Source organism: Brienomyrus brachyistius, chromosome 13, assembly GCF_023856365.1.
Source record: "Brienomyrus brachyistius isolate T26 chromosome 13, BBRACH_0.4, whole genome shotgun sequence".
Lineage (NCBI taxonomy): Eukaryota > Metazoa > Chordata > Actinopteri > Osteoglossiformes > Mormyridae > Brienomyrus > Brienomyrus brachyistius.
Window position 1 is genome coordinate 6132690 of NC_064545.1, and position 24389 is coordinate 6157078.

A 24389-nucleotide genomic window follows, 5' to 3' on the forward strand; every position below is an offset into this window, starting at 1 on the left:
TCTTTTCTCAATGACCTGATTTGAGCGTCCTTTTTTATTTCTTAAATCCATCCTTTTTATTAGTTTTTTTATATGTAATATATATATATTTACTATACAGACACATGTACACTGTGTATGTGTGTGTATATGTAGTGAATATATATGTTTTTTAGAAAATTATTTATTATTTAGATAGTTAAAAATAGTTGATAAAAAAAAACAAAAATGAAATTTTTTGGATTTAAGAAATGAAAAAGGATATATATCCAACCATCCATCATCCACCGCTTATCTGAGGTCAGGTCGCAGGGGCAGCAGTCTAAGCAGGGAAACCCAGACTTCCCTCTCCCCGGCCACTTCATCCAACTACTCTGGGGGAATCCCGAGGTGTTCCCAGGCCAGCCGAGAAACGTAGTCTTTCCAGCGTGTCCTGGGTCTTCCCTGGGGCCTCCTCCCAGTGGGACCAGATGCCCGAGCCACTTCATCTGGCTCCTCTTGATGCAGAGGAGCAGCAGCTCTACTCTGAGTCCCTCTTGAATGACCGAGCTCCTCACCCTATCTCTAAGGGAGAGCCCAGCCACCCTACAGAGGAAAGTCATTTCGGCCGCTTGTACTCACGATCTAGTTCTTTCGTTCACTACCCATAGCTCGTGACCATAGGTGAGGATAGGAATGTAGATCGACTGGTAAATAGAGAGCCTTGCCTTTTGGCTCAGCTCTTTCTTCACCATGACAGACCAATGCAGCGCCCGCATCACTGCTGACGCCGCACCAATCTGCCTGTCAATCTCCTGCTCCATCCTTCCCTCACTTGTGAACAAGACCCTGAGATACTTAAACTCCTTCACTTGGGGGAGGACCCCCTCCCCAACCCAGAGAGAGCATTCCACCATGCTGAGAGTATAGAGTTGGTCCACTGTACCATGGCCTGGGCAAAAACCACACTGCTCCTCCTGAATCAGAGGTTCGACAATCTGACGGACCCTCCTCTCCAGGACCCACAAATAGACCTTACCAGGGAGGCTGCGGAGTGTGATCCCCCTATAGTTGGAGCACACCCTCCGGTCCCCCTTCTTAAAGAGGGGGACCACCAACCTGGTATGCCAGTACAGAACCCCTGATGTCCACGCGATGCTGCAGATGAGTGTCAACCAGGACAGCCCCGCAGCATCCAGAGCCTTAAGGAACTCCAGGCGGATTTCATCCACCAACAGGGCCCGGCCACTGAGGAGCCACCCAGAGATAGGGGAGTCCACCCCTAAGTCCCCAACCTCTGCTTCCTCTTTGGAAGGCGTGTCAGTGGGATTGAGGAGGCATTCCGCTTGGCCTGCCGATACCTCACAGCTGCCTCTGGAAGCTAAAAAGGCCTGATAGGACTCCTTCTTCAGCTTGACGGCATCCCTCACCACCGGTGTCTACCAGTGGGTTCGCGTATTGCCACCGCAACAGGCACTGACTACCTTACAGCTCCGGTCAGCCGCCTCCACAATAGAGGCACGGAACATGGGGACTCAATGTCCCCCGTCTCCCTTGGGACATAGGAGAAGTCTTGCTGGAGGTAGGAGCTGAAGCTCCTCCTGACAGGGGATTCCGCCAGCTGTTCCCATCACACCCGCACTATACACTTGGACCTGCCAGGCTTGACTGGCTTCCTCCCCCTCCAGCGGAGCCAAACCACCAGGTAGTGATCAACTGACAGCTCTGCCCCTCTCCTCACCTGAGGGTCCAATACATGCGGCCGCAAGTCCGATGACACGACCACAAAGTCGATCATCGAACTGCGGCCTAGGGTGTCCTGGTGCCAAGTGCACATATGGACACCCTTATGTTTGAACATGGTGTTCACTATGGACACAGAAGTCCAATAACAAAACACCGTTCAGGTTCAGATCGGGGGGGGGGGGGGGCATTCCTCCCAATCTCACCACCCCAGGTCTCACTGTCATTGCCCACATGAGCGTTGAAGTCCCCCAGCAGAACAAGAGAGTCCCCAGGAGGACACCCCTTCCAAGACTCCAAAAAGGGTGGGTATTGCATAAGCGCAAACAACAGTCAGGACCCATCACCCCACCCGAAGGCGAAGGGAGGCCACGCTCTCGTCCACTGTAGCAAACCCCAATGTACAGGCGCCCAGCCAGGGGGCAATAAGTATTCCCACCCCTGCTCGGCGTCTCTCCCCGTGAGCAACTCCAGAGTGGAGGAGGGTCCAACCTCCCTCAAGGAGACTGGTTCCAGAGCCCAAGCTGTGTGTCGCGGTGAGCCCGACTATATCTAGTCGAAACCTCCAACTGAGGTCAGCACCAGCTGAGGCTCCTTCCCCATCAGAGAGGTGACATTTCATGTCCCTAGAGCTTCTGCTGCCGAGGATCGGACTGCCAAGGTCCCCACTTTCAGCAATGGCCAACTCGCATTGCACCCGACCCGTCTGGCCCCTCCTACAGGTAGTGAGCCCATTGGAGGGGGGACCCACATGCTTTCTTCAGGCTGGGCCCAACTAAGCCCCATGGGTGAAGGCCTGGCCACCAGGCGTTCGCCATGAAGCCCCACCCTTGGGGCCTGGCTCCGCCCGGTGACCCCCTCATAAGGGGTCTAATGAGCCGCACTTTTCTGGTTCCCCATCCAGGACCTGTTTGCCTTGGGTGACTGTATATGAATATATATACAGTGCCAGAGATTTAGACATTAATGACTGTGTGTTTAGTTATTTTGAGGGGACAGCAAATTTACACTGTTATACAAGCTGTACACTGACTTCTTTACATTGTATCAAAGTGTCATATCTTCAGTTTTGTCCCATGAAAAGATATAATAAAATATTTATAAAAATGTGAGGGGTGTACTCACTTACTGTGTGTGTGTGTGTATATATATGTTTTTTTATGTCAACAATTCTTTAAATAGTTACATGCCAATTTCTACCAGTTTGAAGTATATTCTTGTACTTCACTTTCCCATGTTCTCATTATGCTTGTGTTTAATCTGGAATTATGACATACAGTAAAATCCCACTATAGCGGACTTGCTTATAACGGAATATCGTCTATAACGGACGAGGTCCATTGGTCCCGGCCGTGCGCCTTTAAGAACATGCAGAAAAAGCATCGGATATAGCGGACTGGCATATAACGGAATTTCACTTATAACGGACAAACAATTTGGTCCCCAGGGCGGCATTTAGCTGTAGTTTTGTTCGACTATAACGGACATGCAGGCTCCGCCCACAAGGGGCTTGGCATGCCAGTGTAATCCAGCGCAGATACGTAGTCGGGATTATTAATAGTCACACATCTAGTCTGGTAAAGATGGATTACTACATGTACAATATAATAATCTATACCACAAGTGTGTCTGCTGGGGTGTGGCATGAGTAAGTGGTGTCCTGTAGTTGTGTTCTGGGCATACAGCAACTCTGGATATAATGGACTTTAGATATAATGGACTGTTTTGCCAGGTGTCTTAAAGTTCATTATAGGAACAGAATTATGGATATGGATCTAAAACAGTTTTCGTGCAAGAAAATGATCTTTTAGATGGGGAAGACAGGACGATTAGGCAGGGGGAGGCAAATATGGCATCATTTACATCCCAGGCTAGAGGAGTGATGACACTTATCCATAGGTCTGTCCCATTTCATTTTACAAAAGGAATTAAGGATAGAATAGGGAGGTATTTGATCATACTGGGCTCATTATTATTAGAAAAGTTAAATTTAGTGAACGTGTATGGACCTAATATAGAAGTGCGCAATTTTTTTACAGAATTATTCCTTACCCTCTCAACACTTACTGGTGAATACGTAATAGCGGCTGATTTTAGTTGTACTTTAGACCCCAGTATGGATAGATCCACTGGCATAGATCAATCACACAAAATATGCAGATCAGTTATTCAGAACGTTATGAAAGAACTTAACCTTGTTGACATCTGGAAGGAAATTAATCCAAATTCTAGAGTGTTTTCTAGTTAGTTGGGAGTCCATGAAGTGTTTTCACTTATTGATTATTTTTTACTCTCTGCAGGGTTACAGTCAAAAGTTAAGGAATGCTCATCTGATGATCTTGTAATAACAGATCATGCTCCATGCTTGGTATATAAAGACAGGAATTTAGTCAAAGACCCATGTAGAAGTTTCTGCAAGAGTGATTAAAAGAAGAGGAATCTGTAATCCCACTGCAATTGCCCACCTGCTATAAATTTGCTGCAATGTGAAGGCATGGATAAACCAAAATAATACAGACATGTCCTGTAATATGTGCTTTAAGCATTAAACTATGGGGGACAAAGTACCTCATGCAATTTTAATATTATGTGTTATATGTATTTATTAATAACTGCATTGTGTCCATTCATCGCCAGTGACTAAGTAAGACAGGTGGAATACTGAACATGAAGTGCACACATAAACACACGGAAACACATCACAAGCACTGAAAGATTTTACGGCCAGAAAACTGCATATAAAGCTAACTTTACCGCGGTATTGGAGGTAAGGTTTAAACTCGCTTTCTAGAATATTTCAGCATAGATCGGCATATTCCCATTAAGCGAGAATACCAGGGAGGTATTCCTGAAAATGGTTTCGGGTTTAAACCTTAACTGTGAGACTGCTGTAAAGTTAGTTTTATATTCAGTTTTCCGGCTGTAATACCTTTCAGTTGGTTTTCCAGATTTTTTTTTTATTAGCGAATTTTAGTTAATATTTCAGTGTTTGTGTGTGCAGTTCACCGTCAATAGCTCTGCTGTCTTGCTTAAAATCACGAACTGTGGCCACAGTCAGGAGGACACCCCTCAAAATGGACACAGTACAATTATTATTAAATACGTATAAAAGAAAAAACATCTGAAAGTTATGTGATGTGCATTGTCCGCCATAGTTTAATGCTTAAAGCACACTTAATTAACTGGACATGTCCGTATCATCTAGGTTTATACTTATTAGTCCATTAATTTTATGTTTTGTATCTTGTATACGGACACAGTACAGTTATTAGTAAAGGAAAAGTATTGTGAGGTTAAATGGACACAGTACAGTTATTATTAGTAATTGAAAAGTATATTGAGATGGAACGCAAAATGATTGCGAGGGAATTTAAAACAATTTCAAAAAATATCTTTCCACCCAGACCTCTTAGAGACACCATATACCGCATCTGATCTTTAGAAAAAAAGTCACAAACAGGCCCACAGCATTATCCAGAAATCCATCCATTTTCCAAACTGCTTATCCTTCTGGGTCACGGGGGGTCTGGAGCCTATCTGGGAAGCTATGGGCACGAGGCAGGGAACAACCCAGGACAGGGGGCCAGCACATCTCAAGGCACACTCACACACCAGTCATTCACACATGCACTCCTACGGGCAACTTAGTAACTCCAATCAGCCTAAGCATGTCCTTTGACTGTGGGGGAAAACCGGAGTACCTGAAGGAAACCCCACAATGACATGGGGAGAACATGCAAACTCACAAATGTAACCAGCTAGAGACTTGAACCCGGGTCCCAGAGGTGTGAGGCAACAGTGCTAATTACTACATCACCATGCCGCCCCATTATCCACAAATATGGATTTTTATTTGTTGTGTAAAATCATATCCACAAAAATAGAGAAATTTGTACACCTGAAATGGAATTTACACATTTGTGGATCGCATTACATTTGTGACCTCACACCTTTTTATTTGCAGATTTTTGTCCAATTCCTACTGCAGCTGATCTGTAGAAAAGATGTATAAATATAAGGTGCAGCCTTGATATATATCATTATTGGGATATGAGATTTTGGTCATATGACACAGTCCTTGAAGTGCTTCTTACAGGAAAAATAATCAAAATACTAATCAAATAACTTGAAATTTCATACTCAGCACTTCAAGAAGTTGTCTCCATTTCCCCATATGATTCATTAAAGCGTTTCAAAAGGTAGGCCAGTGAGTTTACTGGAGGATATTTGTTGGATCCATCACAACAAGTTATGGTGAAGTCGTCATCTGGATGCCCAAAGAAAGCCAGGGACTGTCTGGTACTCATATCACCAGGAGGGGGCAGCAAAACCCTGTGCTTCTACAAAAAGGTAAACAATACATTCTCGAGTGTGCAAATTCAAATACTGTCAATGATCATACTGTGTGTATGATCATATACATGATAAAATCCGTATTTGGTCTTTGTGGGGGGCCCTTTTTTCAATCCCCACAAGAGAAAGCTGAATTTTATAAAAATCATTGGATAATTCAATCATTGGAGAGAGCCCACAAATATATGGATACCTAATCTATGTGTTTGACAGTGTGCGTGTGTCAGTCTCACCGCTGATATGAAAACGTCGCTTGTCCATCTCTGCATCAAGTCTGCGATGTTGATCAGAACTGTACCAGGAATGGCAGGTGCATCTATGTACTCCCCACACCTGCTCTTCACCTAATACATGAGAGCAATGGGAGCCAGTCACTCCACATGTCAGTCCATTGCAATAAAGATAACAGCGCCCCCCCCCCACGGACTGTGTCTTTGCTCCTCCTACACAGTCCTGCACGGTTACCTGCAGGCCTCCTTTGCTGTCCTGGAACAGCAGGGTGATGCTGCCGTAGTCAGAGTGCTCCCCACACCGCAGCTGCCTCTCTTTCACCATCTCATGTCTCACCGGGGGATAGTACAGGATGCGGAGCGAAGTCTTATTCAAATCGCCTACAGGACAGCACACCGACCATATAAATGCCAGTAACATCTGTAATAAAACACTATTCATACATGGTTAACATAAAAACCAGCAGGCCAACCTCTGACACATTAGAAAAAGACCCTCAAACTGAATCTTGATAAACCAGAGACCGGTCTTGTTGCAACACGAGTTCAGATTCTGTATAATATATAATCAGCATTACTGTCGATGTCACATCCCGGTCGCGGCGAACCGGCGAGACGTGCTGAGTCTGGGGAACACGGACTCAGACGTGGACTAAATACACAAGAGAAAGCCGAAATAAGAGGAAACAGCTGGGCACGATCGGGGAAGCACACGTGCATGAGCAGGGGGCGTGGCACACACGAGGGCAATCAGGGGGCGTGGCACACACGAGGGCAATCAGGGGGCGTGGCACACACGAGGGCAATCAGGGGGCGTGGCACACACGAGGGCAATCAGGGGGCGTGGCACACACGAGGACTGGACGAGCAGGTCATGACAGTTAATTTACCTCTGACTAAAGTTCATGCAGATAAATACAGGAAACGAGAACAGGAAATGAAAAAAAGAATGTCAGTGAGAAAAATAAGCAGAGGTCAATATTTCTTTGTGGTATCAAATAAATTACACAAACATTTACATAACATTCAGTGATCTATTTGTTAAAATGCAGATTAGTGTGTAGATGATATAAACTAATCTGTTCTGTTGTGCATAAGACAGTTCTCCCATGTATGTCTCTAGTAAGCTAAGCGACTGTAGCCTGTACTCACTGCCTATGCTCTTGTGCGAGTTGACAAAGATGTCCACGTCAATGTCCAGACTCAAGGCCATGACTCTGAGCACGCGGAGGGACAGATCTTTACACCGCATGAAGAATGACTCAATAGTCTGGCGGAAACCTGGCAACACCTCTTCTGTAGGCCAGCCCTGGAAATTAAAAGAATTGCACTATAATACACAAACATAAAGCAACGTTAAACTGTCAGGGCACAGCAGTGGTTAAGACTAATGTCTAATGTTAATAATCACAGGTCTACTTATCCTGTGTAAGTTAACTGTTATTATGTCAAAGATGTGACTCTTTCCTGACATGTTATGCCTCAAGATGGGCGGCGGCACGTTGGCAGGAGGCACTGCAGTGCCTGATGGCAGCAGGTAGGATGGATCCCCAACAGCACATCTTAGCACACCATGGTGGGATGAGCTGCTTTCTAACGGTGCTCCAAGACACCAGCTCCAGAGAGCACAGCAGGCAGCTCTATGGCCACACGCCTCCAGATCTGTCTGTAAGGGGCCTGTATGTTCTCCTAACTTTGGCTTGGGTTTCTTCCCATAGCCAAAAAATATAAATTAGGAGAACTGGTGTTTCTAAATTGCCCATAGTGTTTGATTGTATGTGTCCTCCGCCTTGCACGCAGACTAGCAGATTCACTGTCACCATGTACTTAATGACAAGTTCGAGCAGCTGGATAGATATTCGCACTCATTGAAGAAAAAAAAGGTTTGTTCAAAACTGGTGCATTTACAGCGTCAGGGTGCAGACAGGTGATGTTGAAAGCCTCCTTTAAGTCTCCCGGTCCACTAGGATTTAACCTGTCAATTGAAAAAAAGGGGACAAAATTTTAAATACATACTTTGATGTGCATATTAAACAAAACGGAGGCGAAAACACAAATACATACCTCTCAATCTCAGAGGCAACCCAACCGTGGTTATTAGTGTTGCTCTTTCTGCTGAGAGGGATTTTAACTTCTTCCGGGAGATGAAAGAATTTTTTCGATATTTCCATGATTTCATTGACCTGGACAGTGATCAATCATAAACTGCAACTTTATGGAGCTGATTCGCCAGCTGCATGCTCACGTGATTGTAGACAAGGTTATTATCATTAATTAAAACTAAAAGAAAACGTTTTCTTAACCTGAAATAAGGCTATGACAACAAAAACCAGGCCTACAAATGAAAGGTGTATTGCTTCACAACCGAAATAAAATAATTTTCTGTTACCTTTTTAATACTATATATCGATAACAATAAGAATAATAATCTTTATATAGTACTTTTCATACATGGCATGCAGCTCAAAGTGCTTCACATACGAGATTAAATAAAAACAGAGAAGCAACAGGTCAATGAAACTACAGAAATGGAATACATCTAAATAATTAGAGCAAATAAAAGCAAAAAAAACAAAACAAACAAATGCCAAAAAATAAACCATATGTATTCTTGAAATTAATGATTATCTTCAATCAGCATTAATAATACCTGGAAGATGCTCACTTGCCCATTCTGAGGACATCAATAGGCCTATATAATGTGTGCTGTGCATTTATGTAGGATTCTCCAAAGATCAGACTCATGAAACCTTCAGCGTATCCATAAATATTAAATTATTAAAAGCTAAACAAAAATATATAGAAAACTAAATGGAAATATATCTTTAAAATACCAACTAATAAAAAACTAAACCACACCTAAAACTACCTAAAGTTAATTTAGGCTAATATAAAAAAAATATTTTTAAGGCCTAATAACATAAAAAGATCATGTTGAAGGATCCAAGTTCAAGTCTGGGGTTCGCGAGCATTTTCTGAGGGGGTTTCTGGTTCAAATTCCATGGTAGGTATAGTGACGTTTTCTCTGTCAAACGTTGCATGAATAAAAGCGTGAGTGAGTGACGTAATGCTTAGCGATCACGTGCCTCGTCTTGGGCTATGCCCGTGTTCTTCAGGTACACAAACCCAACATCAGTGAAAGCTGTGCGCAGGTCCCGGCTCAGCTCCGTCAGCTTCTCATCCGTCACGTTTTCACCAAGACGATACACTTCGAAATCAATCACGGGGATCTCCATGCCGGAATCCTTTAAAATAAACATTAATAGGATAGGATCAAAATAACATTTGGGGCCTCATTTGTTAAGAAAAGGCTCAGTCGTGAAACAAATCTGCAGGTGGATGTCGGGGAAAACTAAATTGAATTTTTTTTTGTATTACAGTCCTACTTTGTATTGGTCATACTTGCTATTTACTTGAAATGAAAAACAACTAACCGCAGGGCACCCTTACAATTTGGTAACTCCAATATGCAAAATCTAACCATGATGTATTGCTTTATGCCAGCGCTGCAAACAGCTGCGTGAAGTCGAACGCACCCATAGACAAATACAGCAATCGCAGGCACAGACAGAGAAACAGGAGGGAAGGAGACGCGCGCGACAAAATGAATGACTGCAGGAAACGGAGTAAAATTTGGATACATTCCAATTACTTTGATAACACAAAGGCAGAGTGTAGAGCGTGCAAGGTTAAAATCTCATATCGAACAGGCTCTACAAATAACCTGCACTGGTACATGAGAACTGTACATCTATCAGTGCAGTGGGAAGGAAAAAGGCAAGCAAGTGAACCTGCTACTAAGGAAAGTGAAAGTTTGTCTACTGCAACTGTTGAAAGTGCCAGTTTGTCAAAGTCTACACCGTCATCCAGCACAGCACCACAACCAGCTAGACCTACAACCTAGAGCTCTATGAGACAGTTTGTGCAAAAACCTATGACTCCAGTAATACAGAAGTACATGCAAACTCGAACCGGGTCCCAGAGGTGTGAGGCGACAGTGCTAACCAATGCACCACCATGCCGACGTGATTCCCAACCATAGTAATTCATGTCACTAATAATTTTACATTGTTTTTGGTAATAAATTCATTTAAGCACCAAAAACATCTGAAGAGCCACTTGGGCGTCGAAAGAACCCGCTCTTTTAAGTGAGCCGAGCCAAAAGAGCCAGAATTCCCATTACTATTGCACATTGGCTAGGACACATCGGGATCAGGGAAGGAACAGCAGAGAGCAGCGCATACGCACTTTGACGGTGCTCATACAAGAATGCCATTTAAAGGCTGCACTACTCTGATCATACAGTCGGGTGGCGTGATATTTCATACGAAAAGAAGCATGTACTAATCCGGAGCTCCAAGCGTTACCAATATATACACGGGCAAACTCACACAAACGTAAAGTGCTGTACGCCATCTTCTTCCCTCTCCACAGAAGCTGAAGAAAGATCGAGCGCAAACGTGCACTAAACTAGGTACTTGGAAATCCTGCAATGGTCGCTCACTCTACTATTCCGTGTGATGACGTCATAAATTTTTTCAGCGGCTGCTACGGGTTGGGTGCGAAAATGCGGTTTTCGTGGCTAGCTCTGCATTCAACTTATGAGATATCCGCCGTTTTGAATAATTTATCCTTGATTTTCTTACTTTTTACCGGATCAAAATCGGTTCAGTATTCGCGGAGCAACAACAATTTGAAAACAAGGTAACTTTCACGCACTAAATAAAAATCGAAAGAATCATAGGGCATCAATTATTTGTGCACAGGCATATTTAATTGCACCCTAAATGTGAAAATTCCAACTATGATGACGATTGATGCATGCCCACACTGTACAATCGTGTGCTCACTTCAGGATGATTGAAGATTGAAGGGATTTTATGTGCTGTACGGAGGATGGATCAATGTCACGTGACCACCGATCTGGCTCCTGATTGGTTGGACATCATGCCAGCTAATGTGGATACCCTCAAGTAAATTTTAATTTCAACATTAAACAACATGTTGCAAAAAATCACTAAGATTGGTTAGATATTGGCGAAGTTATGGTTGTTTAAGTGCACCATACCCTATTTACAATTTCTTACATTTATTGAACGAGGCGCAGGCGGCCCTCCGCCTATGCAGAGCGAAGTTGCTCTAAGTAGTCAGTTTTTTCTACAGTTCTAATTGTAATTACATTACAACAAAAGGCCGATTTCAGGCATATAAAATCTTCAATATCTCTGGTTCTATTAAAGCTATATTGACAAATGAGGTATCATTTTTTTCATCTCTTTCCATTAAAATAGGTGTGAAGTTAATCAAGACACCCGAAGTGAACTATGTGGATTATTCTTTTAAGAAAATATATTGGTATCTCTGATCTAGAATGTGGTATTCAGAGTTTTTAGATGTGGTACTCAAAGTAATAATGCTTGTCATCAGAAGATTGATTTAATCATTATTCATCAAAGTTAACTAAAGCTTAATTTTACAAAGCAATACAAAAATGCTCCAGGTAACGTTCTTAAAAACAATCAACATATTGCTAGAAAAACTTTAATAGAAAAAATGAAAGTGCATTATAAAGACTACTACTTTTGTCCATACGTTTCGTTAAAGCGCTCCAAAAAGTAGTCCCCTGTCTTTACTGGAGGATATTTTTTTGATCCGTCACAGCAAGTTATTATGATGTCATCACCAGGCTGGGCGAAGAAAACCAGAGACTGTCTTGTACTTGTATCACCAGGAGGGGGCAGCATAACCCTGTGCTTCTGCAAAAAGGCAAACAACATGCATCCCTGAGTCTTCAAGTTCCAAATATAATATTTTTCATATGAGAAGAAAGGAAAATGTGTGTATTTCTCAAATGTTTCTGAAATATCACAATGAGATTCATCAAAGGGAGTATTTACAAATGTGGTAAAATGACAGGTGTCAGTGTGTGTGTGTGTCAGTCTCACCGCTGATATGAAAACGTCGCTTGTCCATCTCTGCATCAAGTCTGCGATGTTGATCAGAACTGTGCCAGGAATGGCAGGTGCATCTATGTACTCCCCAGACCTGCTCTTCACCTAATACACGAGAGAATGTCAGCTCCATGGCATAAAGAGAACAGCGCCCCCACCTGGACTGGGCCATTGCTCCTCCTGTATAGTCCAGCACCATTACAGTAGACTCCCTGAATCATGTGTTTCATGTATCAAGGGATGACAGAGCAATTAGAAATCATACATTTTACATTTTGTTTGGACTGAGGTACACTGGGGATAACAAAACGCAGTTATGGGGGGGGGGGGACTGTACCTGCAGGCCTCCTTTGCTGTCCTGAAAGACCAGGGAGATGCTGCCGTAGTCAGAGTGCTCCCCACACCGCAGCTGCCTCTCTTTCACCATCTCACCTCTCACCTGGGGGTAGTACAGGACCCGCAGGGTACTCCCATTCGTACTGCCTACAGGACAGCATATCAACCAGTCACATCCATAAAGATATGGACATATCCTGCCATTTTCAAGCATTTCACCATGTCCAAAACACGTTGAATCATCACAAAGTAAAAGGGACATATTTTGTAAAAAAACAAACCCGGAGGTGGCCGAAAGTGCAATATGTCACAGATTTTGGACAGAGATGTCAACAAGGACCCACCTTTATTCTATGGGAAATAATTATCTTGTAAACACTTTTCATATTAATCATTTCCTTGGAAGAGCTAACTTTTGTTCAATTTCAGAAAGGGAGCTAATAATTTTCTATATAACTGTGTATTACCACCACTGTTGACAATTAATGCCTGTCTGAAGTTCATGCTAATAAATCCAGAAAAAGCATGTATTTTAAACAAAAGCAATTAAAAAAACAAAATAAAGACAATAAAGTTCAATAATCCATCTGCAGCATGAAGTAAATTACATAACCATCTACATTACATTTGTATATTACTGTTAAATTCCAGATTAGCATGGAGGCAGCGTGTGACTGCAGATTAAGACCCTGAATGCATGACAGGAAGGTTCAAATTCTGTGGCCAACAAAGCAATTTCACTGTTAGGCCTTAAGCACGGTGCTTAACCCCAAATGCTCTAGACACTGTCTAACCCTGCTTCTCTCTATTGTACAAAGCAATGCACAATGTAAATAAATATAAATAAAAAAATGTTACACCTTCTTCATTTTTTTTCACAAATAAGATCCAGTTATAACGGAATTCAAGGGACCTGGCTAAACAGTCCATTATATCCAAAGTCCGTTATATCCAGAGATTATTATATTGTACATGTAGTAATTCATCTTTACCAGACCAGATGTGTGACTATTAATAACCCCGACTAGGTATCTGCGCTGGATTACACTGGCATGCCAAGCCCCTTGTGGGCGGAGCCTGCATGTCCGTTATAGTCGAACAAAACTACAGCTAAATGCCGCCCTGGGGACCAAATTGTCCGTTATAAGTGAAATTCCGTTATATGCCAGTCCGCTATATCCAATGCTTTTTCTGCATGTTCTTAAAGGCACACGGCCGGGACCAGCGGACCTCATCCGTTATAGACGATATTTCGTTATGAGCGAGTCCACTATAATGGGATTTTACTGTAGTATGTTGCTCAAAATAAGCACACAAAACGCCAAACTTGTGTCTATGGACATGTTTAAAATACATGATTACACTGGAGCTGATGCAGTAAATTACATTTATTTTTTATAAATGATGTGGTTGGATCAAACAACATCCTATTTTGCACAAGATAGTTCTCCCATGTATGTCTCTAGTAAGCTAAGCGACTGCAGCCTGTACTCACTCCCTATGCTCTTGTGCGAGTTGACAAAGATGTCCACGTCAATGTCCAGACTCAAGGCCATGACTCTGAGCACGTGGAGGGACAGATCTTTACACCGCATGAAGAATGACTCAAAGGTCTTACGGAAACCTGGTACCACCTCCTCTGCAGGCCAGGCCTGGAAATTGACAGAATTACACTTTAATACACAAACATAAAGCAACATTCAACTATCAGTGGTTAAGTCTAATATCTAAGATGTTAATTGTAGGTTTATTTATCCTGTGCAGAGACACACACAGTGCAGGCAAGTAACCATAATGCAAACTAACGTGAACAAACAGAATATCGTGAAATCAGAAAACAAAGGAATAAATACAAAGTAACAGATGGTGTCTGAGCAGTTAAACACCAACAGCACTGGACTGTTACTATGTCAAAGAAGTGACTCTTTCCTGACATTATGACTCGAGGAGGGCGGCGGCACATTGGCAGGAGGCATTGCAGTACCTGATGACAGCAGGTAGTGTGAGAGAAAAATTGACTAGAGAGATATTTTTGTATACAGCTTTGGAATATATTTTTATATTAATGTAACAATACCTATGTATTAGGCAGCTAACACTCCAGAATATAAGCTTAAGAGAATTAAGAGTTAACCTTAGGGTAGCAATATGTACTTGAGCTTTCTGCTCTTCAGATTTCGCAGAAATGCAAGCTAGAGAACAGAAACATAAGTTTGGAGCGCAGTTATCAGACAGAGCAGGGAAACCACAAAGAGGCTACATGAGCGGGGGGAGCGTGCAGGTGGCCAGAACCATGAAACAAAGGGTGTATAAAGTACATATGCTCCAAGCTCGATACAGACTGCATAAAGTATATGTGTTAAAGTGCATGTGCCCAAACCTAATCGGTTTGATTCGGCTCTGAGGCGGGAGCGCGTGCTATGTGTGTACCACTATAAAAGGTATGTTAACTTAAAGTCCTTCGAGCATTACCACGGCAATAACAGCAAAGTGGTTGCTACCTGAATTCAGAAATAAAGCGACGTCATACCTTGAAGCACTGACTGTCATAAATTTCTACCATAGTAGGAAGGATCCCCGACAGCACTTAGCACACCATGGGAAATGAGCTAGTGATTTACACTCCTACTGTAAATCACCTGCATGCTGTGGTAAAATGGCAAAAGGGAAAATGGCCATAGGATCATTTTTAGTGCACCAAAAGTGAAATAGTCCCCAGTGATATCAAAGGCAATATGATAAAACCTGCATAAAAGAATAAATGTAATGACTTTATAATGTATTTAGAAGATTTGAACATGCTTAACTTATTTAGCAATCAATTTTCTAGTATATAAATATATAATAGTAGGATACAGAGGATTTAATAAAAATATAACAGTACTTTTGATAGCATCTTTTGTGTCCCCCTCAGGAATTGCTCTTAATTTTTTTCTCCCTTTTACTGCCCTGTGCCAACAGTGAAATTAATTATTTAGATAAGACAAAATAATGATTTATGAGTCCCACAAGTCAGAAGTTTACAATTAAGAAATAGAGAATAAAAATGGGAAAATGAGAAAGAAGCTCAGAAATGAGCAGAGCTGCAGTAACAGGCTGCCACTCGCTGGGGGGCGCCAAGCTTGTAAGCAGCAATGGCTCCAAGACACCAGCTCCTGAGAGCACAGCAGGCAGCTCTATGGCCACACGCCTCCAGCTCTGTCTGTAAGGGGCCTGTATGTTCTCCTAACTTTGGCATGGGTTTCTTCCCATAGCCAAAAAATATAAATTAGGAGAACTGGTGTTTCTAAATTGCCCATAGTGTTTGATTGTGTGTGTCCTCCGCCTTGCACGCAGACTAGCAGATTCACTGTCACCATGTACTTAATGAGAAGTTCGAGCAGCTGGATAGATATTTGCACTCATTGAAGAAAAAAAAGGTTTGTTCTAAACTGGTGCATTTACAGCGTCAGGGTGCAGACAGGTGATGTTGAAAGCCTCCTTTAAGTCTCCCGGTCTACTAGGATTTAACCTGTCAATTGAAAAAAATGGGGACAATTAAAAATACACATTTTGATGTGAACATTAAACAACCCGAAGACAAAAACACGAATACACACCGCTCAGTCTCGAGTCCGACCCAACCGTGGTTATAAGTGTCGCTGGTTCTGCTGAGAGGGATTTTAACGTCTTCCGGGAGGAGAAAGAAATTTTTCGATATTTTCATGATATCATCGATCTGGACGGAGATCAATCATGTGAGCATAAATCACAACTGTGAGGAGCCAAAACAGCGAACTGAATAGTCAATAATTAGTAATAAGTAGTGATGTCGAAGGACCCATTTTCAAGCATGCAGCTCGCTAGCTCTTTGGGGCGGGGTGCGACTCAGCGGGTTAGGATACTGTGCCCGTGATCAGCACCGTAGTTAGGAGAGTGATTTTACCGCTGGGCCCTTCTTTGGCATCTAAGGAAACTAATTCGAATGTAAATGACGTCATGCTTAGCGATCACGTGCCTCGTCTTGGGCTATGCCAGTGTTCTTCAGGTACACAAACCCAACATCAGTGAAAGCCGTGCGCAGGTCCCGGCTCAGCTCCGTCAGCTTCTCATCCGTCACATTTTCACCGAGACGATACACTTCGAAATCAAGCACGGGGATCTCCATGCCGGAATCCTTTAAAATAAACATTAATAGGATAGGATCAAAATCATATTTGGGGCCTCACGTGTAAAAAAAAAAGTACACATTACAAACGAGCAGAAGGAAACAGTAATGGAGGGCGGAAAATATCATGTCGAGGCCATGGTTTTAGCCTAATTATACTAAATTATCATCACTCTTGCTAGTAATTAAAAGTTAGATTTTATTTACGCTTGAAATCCTTTAATCTGATACATTAGTATTTAATCACAAATACCATGCACTATACCACTGCTGCCCTAATCATACCTTCATGGGATGACAAATGCGTAAAAATCTGTTACAGTCCTAGTTATTTATTGGCAGTATTGGATGTTTATTTGAAATGAAACAAAAAATCCGCAGAAGTAGCATATACAGTAATTAGGGTCCCATGGTGCTTAAGCGCTCATATAGCCTGTCATTAAAGAAAGGGCTTAAGGGGGGTTAGCCGACAAAAGTTGGGGATCAATCGGCCGTTCGGATAATACGTGACAAACTGCATCCCGTATTAGGACAGTTCAGAAAGAAACACAGTATCGTTCTTTCAGTACATGAGGATCCTGTAATACACAGAAAGGACAGCAACTCGATTCAGATCAATACCATCTTTTTTTGCTTATTCAGTTTTATACGCTTACAGACACAAGGCAGGTAACAACTCAGGATGGGGCACCAACCCATCGCAGGGTATACTGAAGTTGGTAAATCCAATTCATCTTAGCACATTTTTTGGACTGTGGGGGGAAACAAAAAGTACCCGGAGGAAACCCCACGACGACACGGGAAGAACATGCAACTCCACACACCACGGCGGAGACTTGAAGCCTGGTTCCAAAGGCAACAATGCTAACCAGGGCACCATCGTACCAGCAAAAAGAGAAGTGATATATGTTATGTCTAACTATGGCTGCTGTTTTTGTTCCTATAAGCGGAACCTGGTGTAAGTAAATCCAATGATGTACTGATAAGGCAAACAGATCAAAGAATTCATATAAACGGTATAAAGACAATAATTCAGTCTAACACTATACCTGTGTAACTAGCATGACCTTCTGGGGAGAACTAACCACGTGACACCCAAATGATGACCCCCCCCCCCCCCCCCCCCCCACTCCTTCCGGATCTAACATCCACTGCAGTTTTGACCCTGCTCCCGTAGGAGAATGTGCTTGCATGGGAGAAAAGCACTTTTATGATTGACGCAGCCAAATCGAATAACGGCGCACACATAAACAAGTATACATTTAATACAATGAAGGAGAATGATAAATGCTTTTAGGTTTATTAATATTAATTGTTATGTTGAGAAATGAGAGAATTCCGTCTTGCATCTAAGTGTCGACCACAGCGTGTAGCTCAGTGGGCTAAGCCTGCGTGCCTATAATCACAAGATCAAACCCAGCCTCCGCATGACCAGAGGAAAGTCCTTAACTGCCAACTCCCTGGGCGCTATTACGCGTGGTTGCCCTTCACAGATAACTTACTCTACAAAGAGAATTTCTCCACGGGGATGATAAAAGAGCGATTAGTATTATTTCTTTAGGAAAAACAGAACTCACCGTCTTCGTATGCGTAGTAATAGCCTAATGGCAAACTTGAAACGGCGTTTCAACTTTAACCTAAAGTCCTTAACAAAATTAGACTACATGTGATCTACTCCGAAAAGAAAATCGGTCATACTGTTTCGAAATGTTTCACTTCCACAATTTAAATCCTCCTCTGTAAGAAGTAATTATAAAAGATGTTTTGAAATTTGCACAGATCGTATATTTAACGTACACTTTGATGAAGCTTCCTTATTAATATCAAAACTGCTTTATTAATATTGGTGAAACGTGCTGGTACGTGAACGCAAAATTAAAGAGTGTAGGTTAGAATGTGTGTTGCCTAGAATTGCTTAGATGATGGATATGTTAATAGAAACATATAATAATAGTGTAAATGTTTATATAGTTTTATATTGGGCTGTGCGGGGACTTGAACACCCGGTCAGAAATTCAGTCAATGAACAATTTGCCATAGAAAAGTATTCAACTAAGTACTCAAAGAGCTTTTTAACACGTCGTGTTGACGTGGTATAAAAATGCATGCCTACAACGTGAAAAGTTGAACCTTACTGTGAAATCACACTTGCATTATGTGAAATTATATTTAATAATGACTGTCAAATGAAAATCACAACGTTGTTACGACATACAATTTAAAGATTATATGTAGACGATATAGAGTTACTAAGTTGCCCATAGGAGGGGCGGCATGGTGGTGCAGTGGTTAGCACTGTTGCCTCACACCTCTGGGACCCGGGTTCGAGTCTCCGCCTGGGTCACATGTGTGTGGAGTTTGCATGTTCTCCCCATGTCGTCGTGGGGTTTCCTCCGGGTACTCCGGTTTCCCCCCACAGTCCAAAAACATGCTGAGGCTAATTGGAGTCGCTAAATTGCCCATAGGTGTGCATGTGTGAGTGAATGGTGTGTGAGTGTGCCCTGCGATGGGCTGGCCCCCCATCCTGGGTTGTTCCCTGCCTCATGCCCATTGCTACCGGGATAGGCTCCGGACCCCCCGCGACCCAATAGGATAAGCGGTTTGGAAAATGGATGGATGGATGGACAGGTGTCAGTGTGTGTGTGTGTGGGTCAGTCTCACCGCTGATATGAAAACGTCGCTTGTCCATCTCTGCATCAAGTCTGGGATGCTGATCAGAACTGTACCAGGAATGGTAGGTGCATCTGTGTACTCCCCAGACCTGCTCTTCACCTAATACACGAGAGCAGGGTGGTCCAGTAGTACAGGATCTGGAGGGAAGCAAATCGCCTACAGGACAGCACACCAAACAGTCACATCCATAAAGAAATGGAATTCAGAAGCACTGAAGTTTTACATTTTTAAATGTTTTCTGTGACCAAGAATATAGACTTAAAGTAATCTTAATTATACACAAATAATGTTTGATTAAATAAAACAGTGCAACTGAGCATACGCTTGTTGGCGGGCTGGTCGCTCGAAAGACACCGAAACGCGGAAGAACTACAACCCCCCCCCCCACCAAAAAAAAACAAAACAATTAACAATTAATTGACTAACAGTCAAAAACACTACTGTAATTTCGAAAATGTGCTTTTTTTTTAAATTATGCCTAAAATTTTTATGTACATTTCATGATGCGACGCGTTGTATGGCGATGAACTTCTTTGTACTGTAAACAAACAATACGCATGTCATGAGGCACGGAGCAGTGAAACACGAGCTGGAATCCTGGAAGTTAAGGAACATGGGGTTTATTCAGGGTCGTACACAGGGAACGACAGCAACTCGAAACAGCTCATCAATCGGGGATTCCACATGAGGTAATGAGGGGGCGTAGCACACAACCCGGTTTGGACTGTAGGCTGTGCCTCGCTATGCGAACCTGAGGAACTTCCTGTGTGTGGGATAGATGTCTATGTGAAAATAGGCATCTGACAGATCGATCGTCACGAACCAATCGCCTGGCCGAATCGACTGACAGAGGGTTTTGTGCGTCAACATCCTGAAAGCGTTCAACACACGGAGATCCACAACAGGGCGAGGGGAAAAACACTCTTTTTTTTGGAATGACAAAGTAACGGGATAAAAACCCTGCCAACAACCCTCATTGCTCGCTTAGGTAGCAAAGACCCGATCTCATCATCTAGGACCTGAGCCGAATCGCCGAGGGCTACAGAAACACACCGTTGAACCTGGGTGGCCTCGTAGCAAACTGTAGCCTGTAACCTCGAGAAATTGTGGACAAAACCGATGGGTGCACCACACATGAGCACCACTTCATTACCTGAGCAGACAGCGGCCCCTTGAAAAGTCCTGCATCTGTGGCGCCTGGTGATGACGTCACTCCACCCCGGGGGGAACAGAAACTCCAGACTGAGGAGCATGAGCTCCCCCTGGAGATGGAGTTCGGGAAAGATTTTTTATATCCTTTATTTTATATTTTATAAAATATATAACAATGGGGAGCAAGTCGCCCTCGGCTTTCAGCTGGCTGTGACAATGCAAACTTTATTTTTGTTTCCCCCCAAACTGAAAAGTGCTTGGTGACTCTGTCACAGAACTCTCTCTCCTGAACTTGAGGAGACCTTACACTGCAGACCCCCTGAACAAGAGGAGCCTTTAAAAGCAGAACACAAGGGTTATCTGCCCCCAACCTCATCCTCTTTGAAGGAGGGGGTGGGTGGGGGTGGCTAGGCATCAGGCGGCCCACTTCTTCCCGGGGTGGGGCGGACGGTTCTTTGCTGCGACAGCTGCAAAGGAGTGCTTCCTCCATGGCTGTCGAGCCACCTGCTGTCCACCCGGAGCTGGACTCTGGCCCCGGCCTGCCTCCTTCTTGCCATAGCTGCTAGTGCTGCAAAGCTGGATCTGGCTGCCTGAGGGGGGCGAGGTTGCTGTTTGCCAGGTAGACAGAGGCTCCAGCTTCCTGAGGGAGCTGGTTTCCCTCATTTTATCCAGGGCTGGGCCAGAAAGACCTTTGGAGGGGTCATAGGCTGCATCCACCTTCACGGTGAGATTGTTTACGTTGTGTTGAAAAGGACAAAACAGCACATTACAGGAACCATAAATGTTGAAAGGAAAAGTACAAACCTGTATTTGTTATTAAGGTTTGTATAGGAGGATTAAACACCAAATAAGAGTTTTGGGACTAAATTGTAGGAGTGCAAAAAAATAAGATTGCATGCTCAGGCCGTCATCTTACCACCCCCCTTTTTTCTTCTGCTCGGAACTGCTTCAAAAAAAGATGTTGTCTTATAAGATGTAAATTTTGAAGACCCCTAATTCCTGTATTTTTTTATTCATTTTTTATATATAAAAAAAAAACTTCCCCATGTTCTATTTTGTATATTCATCATCGTTTGTCTTTCCTTACTTCTCCCCTTTTATATGCTCAGGATTTTGTGATACTGCTACTTATATATTGTTGCCTTGTTGTTTGTATATACAGGCACTCCTCTACTTACGAACTTTCAGACATACGAAGGAAGAAGACTGTAAGCTCAAATTGTGTTCCTCAGGCTCCCGTTTCCTGTCCGCATCAATTTTTTTTCTGCGTACCAGTTCCGCCTAGTACGACTCCTGGCCGCTACTCCCGCCGCGCAGCAGGGTAGCGTGCGTACTCCCAGCATCCTAGTTCTTTGTACTCGCGTATGCCCTTAAAATGATGATGAATAATGACTTACAAGCATTTCAAGTTACGAAAGGCCGTTCGGAACATATCTCATTCGTAAGTAGAGGAGCATCTCTACTCTAAAGTTTTTTTTTTATTAAATATATTTAAAAAAAACCACACGCCATATTTTACAGCAGTTTTCGATTTGCAACTCCTAAACGTCATAAGCCACGTACAGTTATGGTCAAAAGTTTACATACACTTGTAAAGAACATAATATCATGGCTCTCTTGAGTTTCCCGTTATATCCACAACTCTGATTTTTCTCTGATAGAGTGATTGGAACAGATACTTCTTTGTCACAAAAAACATTCATGAAGTTTGGTTCTTTCATGACTTTATTATGGGTTAACAGAAAAAAGTGATCATATCTGCTGGGTCAAAAATATACATACAGCAACATAAATTCGCAATTTTGGTGACTTAGAAAGTTGTGTCAGTGAAATGAGCTTCATAGCATGGCCTCTTAACTTCTTGTGAGTGATTATGAGTGACTACAGCTGGTGACTTCTCTGAGGCCATTTAAATAGGGCTCATTGGATACAAACGTCCACAAACGCTACAATGGGAAAGTCAAAGGAGCTCAGTATGGATCTGAAAAAGCGAATTATTGACTTGAACAAGTCAGGAAAGTCACTTGGAGCCATTTCAAAGCAGCTGCAGGTCCCAAGAGCAACAGTGCAAACAATTGTTTGTAAGTATAAAGTGCATGGCACTATTTCATCACTACCACGTTCAGGAAGAAAACGCAAGCTATCACCTGCTGCTGAGAGAAAATTGGTCAGGAGGGTAAAGAGTCAACCGAGAACCACCAAAAAGCATCTCTGCCAAGAATTAGAAGCTGCTGGAACACAGGTGTCATTGTCCACAGTCAAGCGTTTTGCATCTCCATGGACTGAGAGGCTGCCGTGCAAGAAGGAAGCCCTTGCTCCATAAGCGGCACCTTAAGGCTCGACTGAAGTTTGCTGCTGATCACATGGACAAAGATGAGACCTTCTGGAGGAAAGTTCTGTGGTCAGACGAAACAAAAATCGAGCTTTTTGGCCACAATGCCCAGCAATATGTTTGGAGGAGAAAAGGTGAGGCCTTTAACCCCAAGAACACCATGCCTACCATCAAGCACGGTGGTGGTAGTATTATGCTGTGGGGCTGTTTTGCTGCCAATGGAACTGGTGCTTTACAGAGAGTAAATGGGATAATGAAGAAGGAGGATTACCTTCAAATTCTTCAACATAACCTAAAATCATCAGCCCGAAGGTTGGGTCTTGGGCGCAGATGGGTGTTCCAACAGGACAATGACCCCAAACACACATCAAAAGTGGTAAAGGAATGGCTAAATCAGGCTAGAATTAGGGTCCTGACTTAAACCCCATTGAAAACATGTGGACAATGCTGAAGAAACAAGTCCATGTCAGAAAGCCATCAAATTTAACTGAACTGCACCAATTCTGTCAAGAGGAGTGGTCAAAGATTCAACCAGAAGCTTTCCAGAAGCTTGTGGATGGCTACCAAAAGCGCCTAATTGAAGTGAAAATGGCTAAGGGACATGTAACCAAATATTAGCATTGTTGTATGTATATTTTTGACCCAGCAGATATGATCACTTTTTTCTGTTAACCCATAATAAAGTCATGAAAGAACCACACTTCATGAATGTTTTTTGTGACAAAGAAGTATCTGTTCCAATCACTCTATCTGAGAAAAATCAGAGTTGTAGAAATAACGGGAAACTCAAGAGAGCCATGATATTATGTTCTTTACAAGTGTATGTAAACTTTTGACCACAACTGTATGTGTCCGCCCGTGCTACAGTGCGAGTATGCAATTTCCAACTCAGTTCCAGTAATCCATGATCTCAGTTGTGTAACGAAATGATAGCGTAAATCTAGCACTCGTTTTCATTGGCTAATATTTGTGATCTTGTAACTTTGCTAGGGTTATGTCCATTTAAAAAAATATCACGCTTCAATATTTGTTTCACGAGTAACAGTGGACCAGAGCATTTTGAGATTTTCATTCATAATCTTTTTCTTCGTAGTTGTGATAGACAAGTAGTTATGGCAGACCATAATTACACCCAAATCACTATGAGTTAATTCAAGTATGTCTTTTCATGTGTCTTAGGAAAAACACTTTTTCTTCAATGAGCTTATAATGAAATCGATGCGGTATATTAACGAAAGCTATCCCGTCTGGTACAAACTAACAGAAGGGCTATTTTGGCACAAATGGCATAAAGTTTTGATGATGGAACAGACACTAAGAAAAAGACATGCACTCTACGATCAAATGGCACACGAGTACAACACTTATTTGCAACGTAAAATAGATGGCTGCACACATTTAAAAAAAATTGAACGGCGTATATGTGTGGTACACCGGTAACCCATAGATCATTAGGACCCACAGTGTCTTTGCTGACCACCCCCGACGCATCACAAAAGACACTCACTGAGCAG

General features: G+C 42.7%; 1 protein-coding gene and 1 long non-coding RNA gene across 19 annotated transcripts in view; one reads left to right on the plus strand and one right to left on the minus strand.

Annotated features, from left to right (window-relative positions):
• The window catches only part of LOC125705782 (uncharacterized), a 44642-nt gene extending 24028 nt beyond the window's left edge, over positions 1 to 20614 (minus strand). For 3 of the 18 annotated variants that reach the window (XM_048972004.1, XM_048972002.1, XM_048972026.1), the window contains exons 1-9: positions 20545 to 20614; positions 19380 to 19547; positions 16569 to 16727; positions 16171 to 16289; positions 16016 to 16082; positions 14067 to 14223; positions 12573 to 12718; positions 12230 to 12340; positions 11877 to 12040 (exon numbers count right to left, since the gene is read on the minus strand). In XM_048972004.1, coding sequence (XP_048827961.1) covers positions 11877 to 12040; positions 12230 to 12340; positions 12573 to 12718; positions 14067 to 14223; positions 16016 to 16082; positions 16171 to 16289; positions 16569 to 16727; positions 19380 to 19415 — 959 coding nt within the window. In that variant the 5' untranslated portion in view covers positions 19416 to 19547; positions 20545 to 20614. Of the gene's footprint in view, positions 1 to 5530; positions 6042 to 6287; positions 6399 to 6519; positions 6658 to 8192; positions 8260 to 8348; positions 8468 to 9370; positions 9530 to 11701; positions 12041 to 12229; positions 12341 to 12572; positions 12719 to 14066; positions 14224 to 16015; positions 16083 to 16170; positions 16290 to 16568; positions 16728 to 18295; positions 18422 to 19379; positions 19548 to 20544 lie in introns of those variants that run through there. The other 15 variants (XM_048972027.1, XM_048972029.1, XM_048972007.1 and 12 more) reach the window with 15 other exon arrangements.
• On the plus strand, positions 9370 to 16724 carry LOC125705794 (uncharacterized). Its single transcript, XR_007381690.1, has 2 exons — positions 9370 to 9436; positions 16635 to 16724. It is a non-coding gene; the product is annotated as an uncharacterized LOC125705794 (long non-coding RNA).
• Positions 20615 to 24389: the final 3775 nt, after the last annotated feature.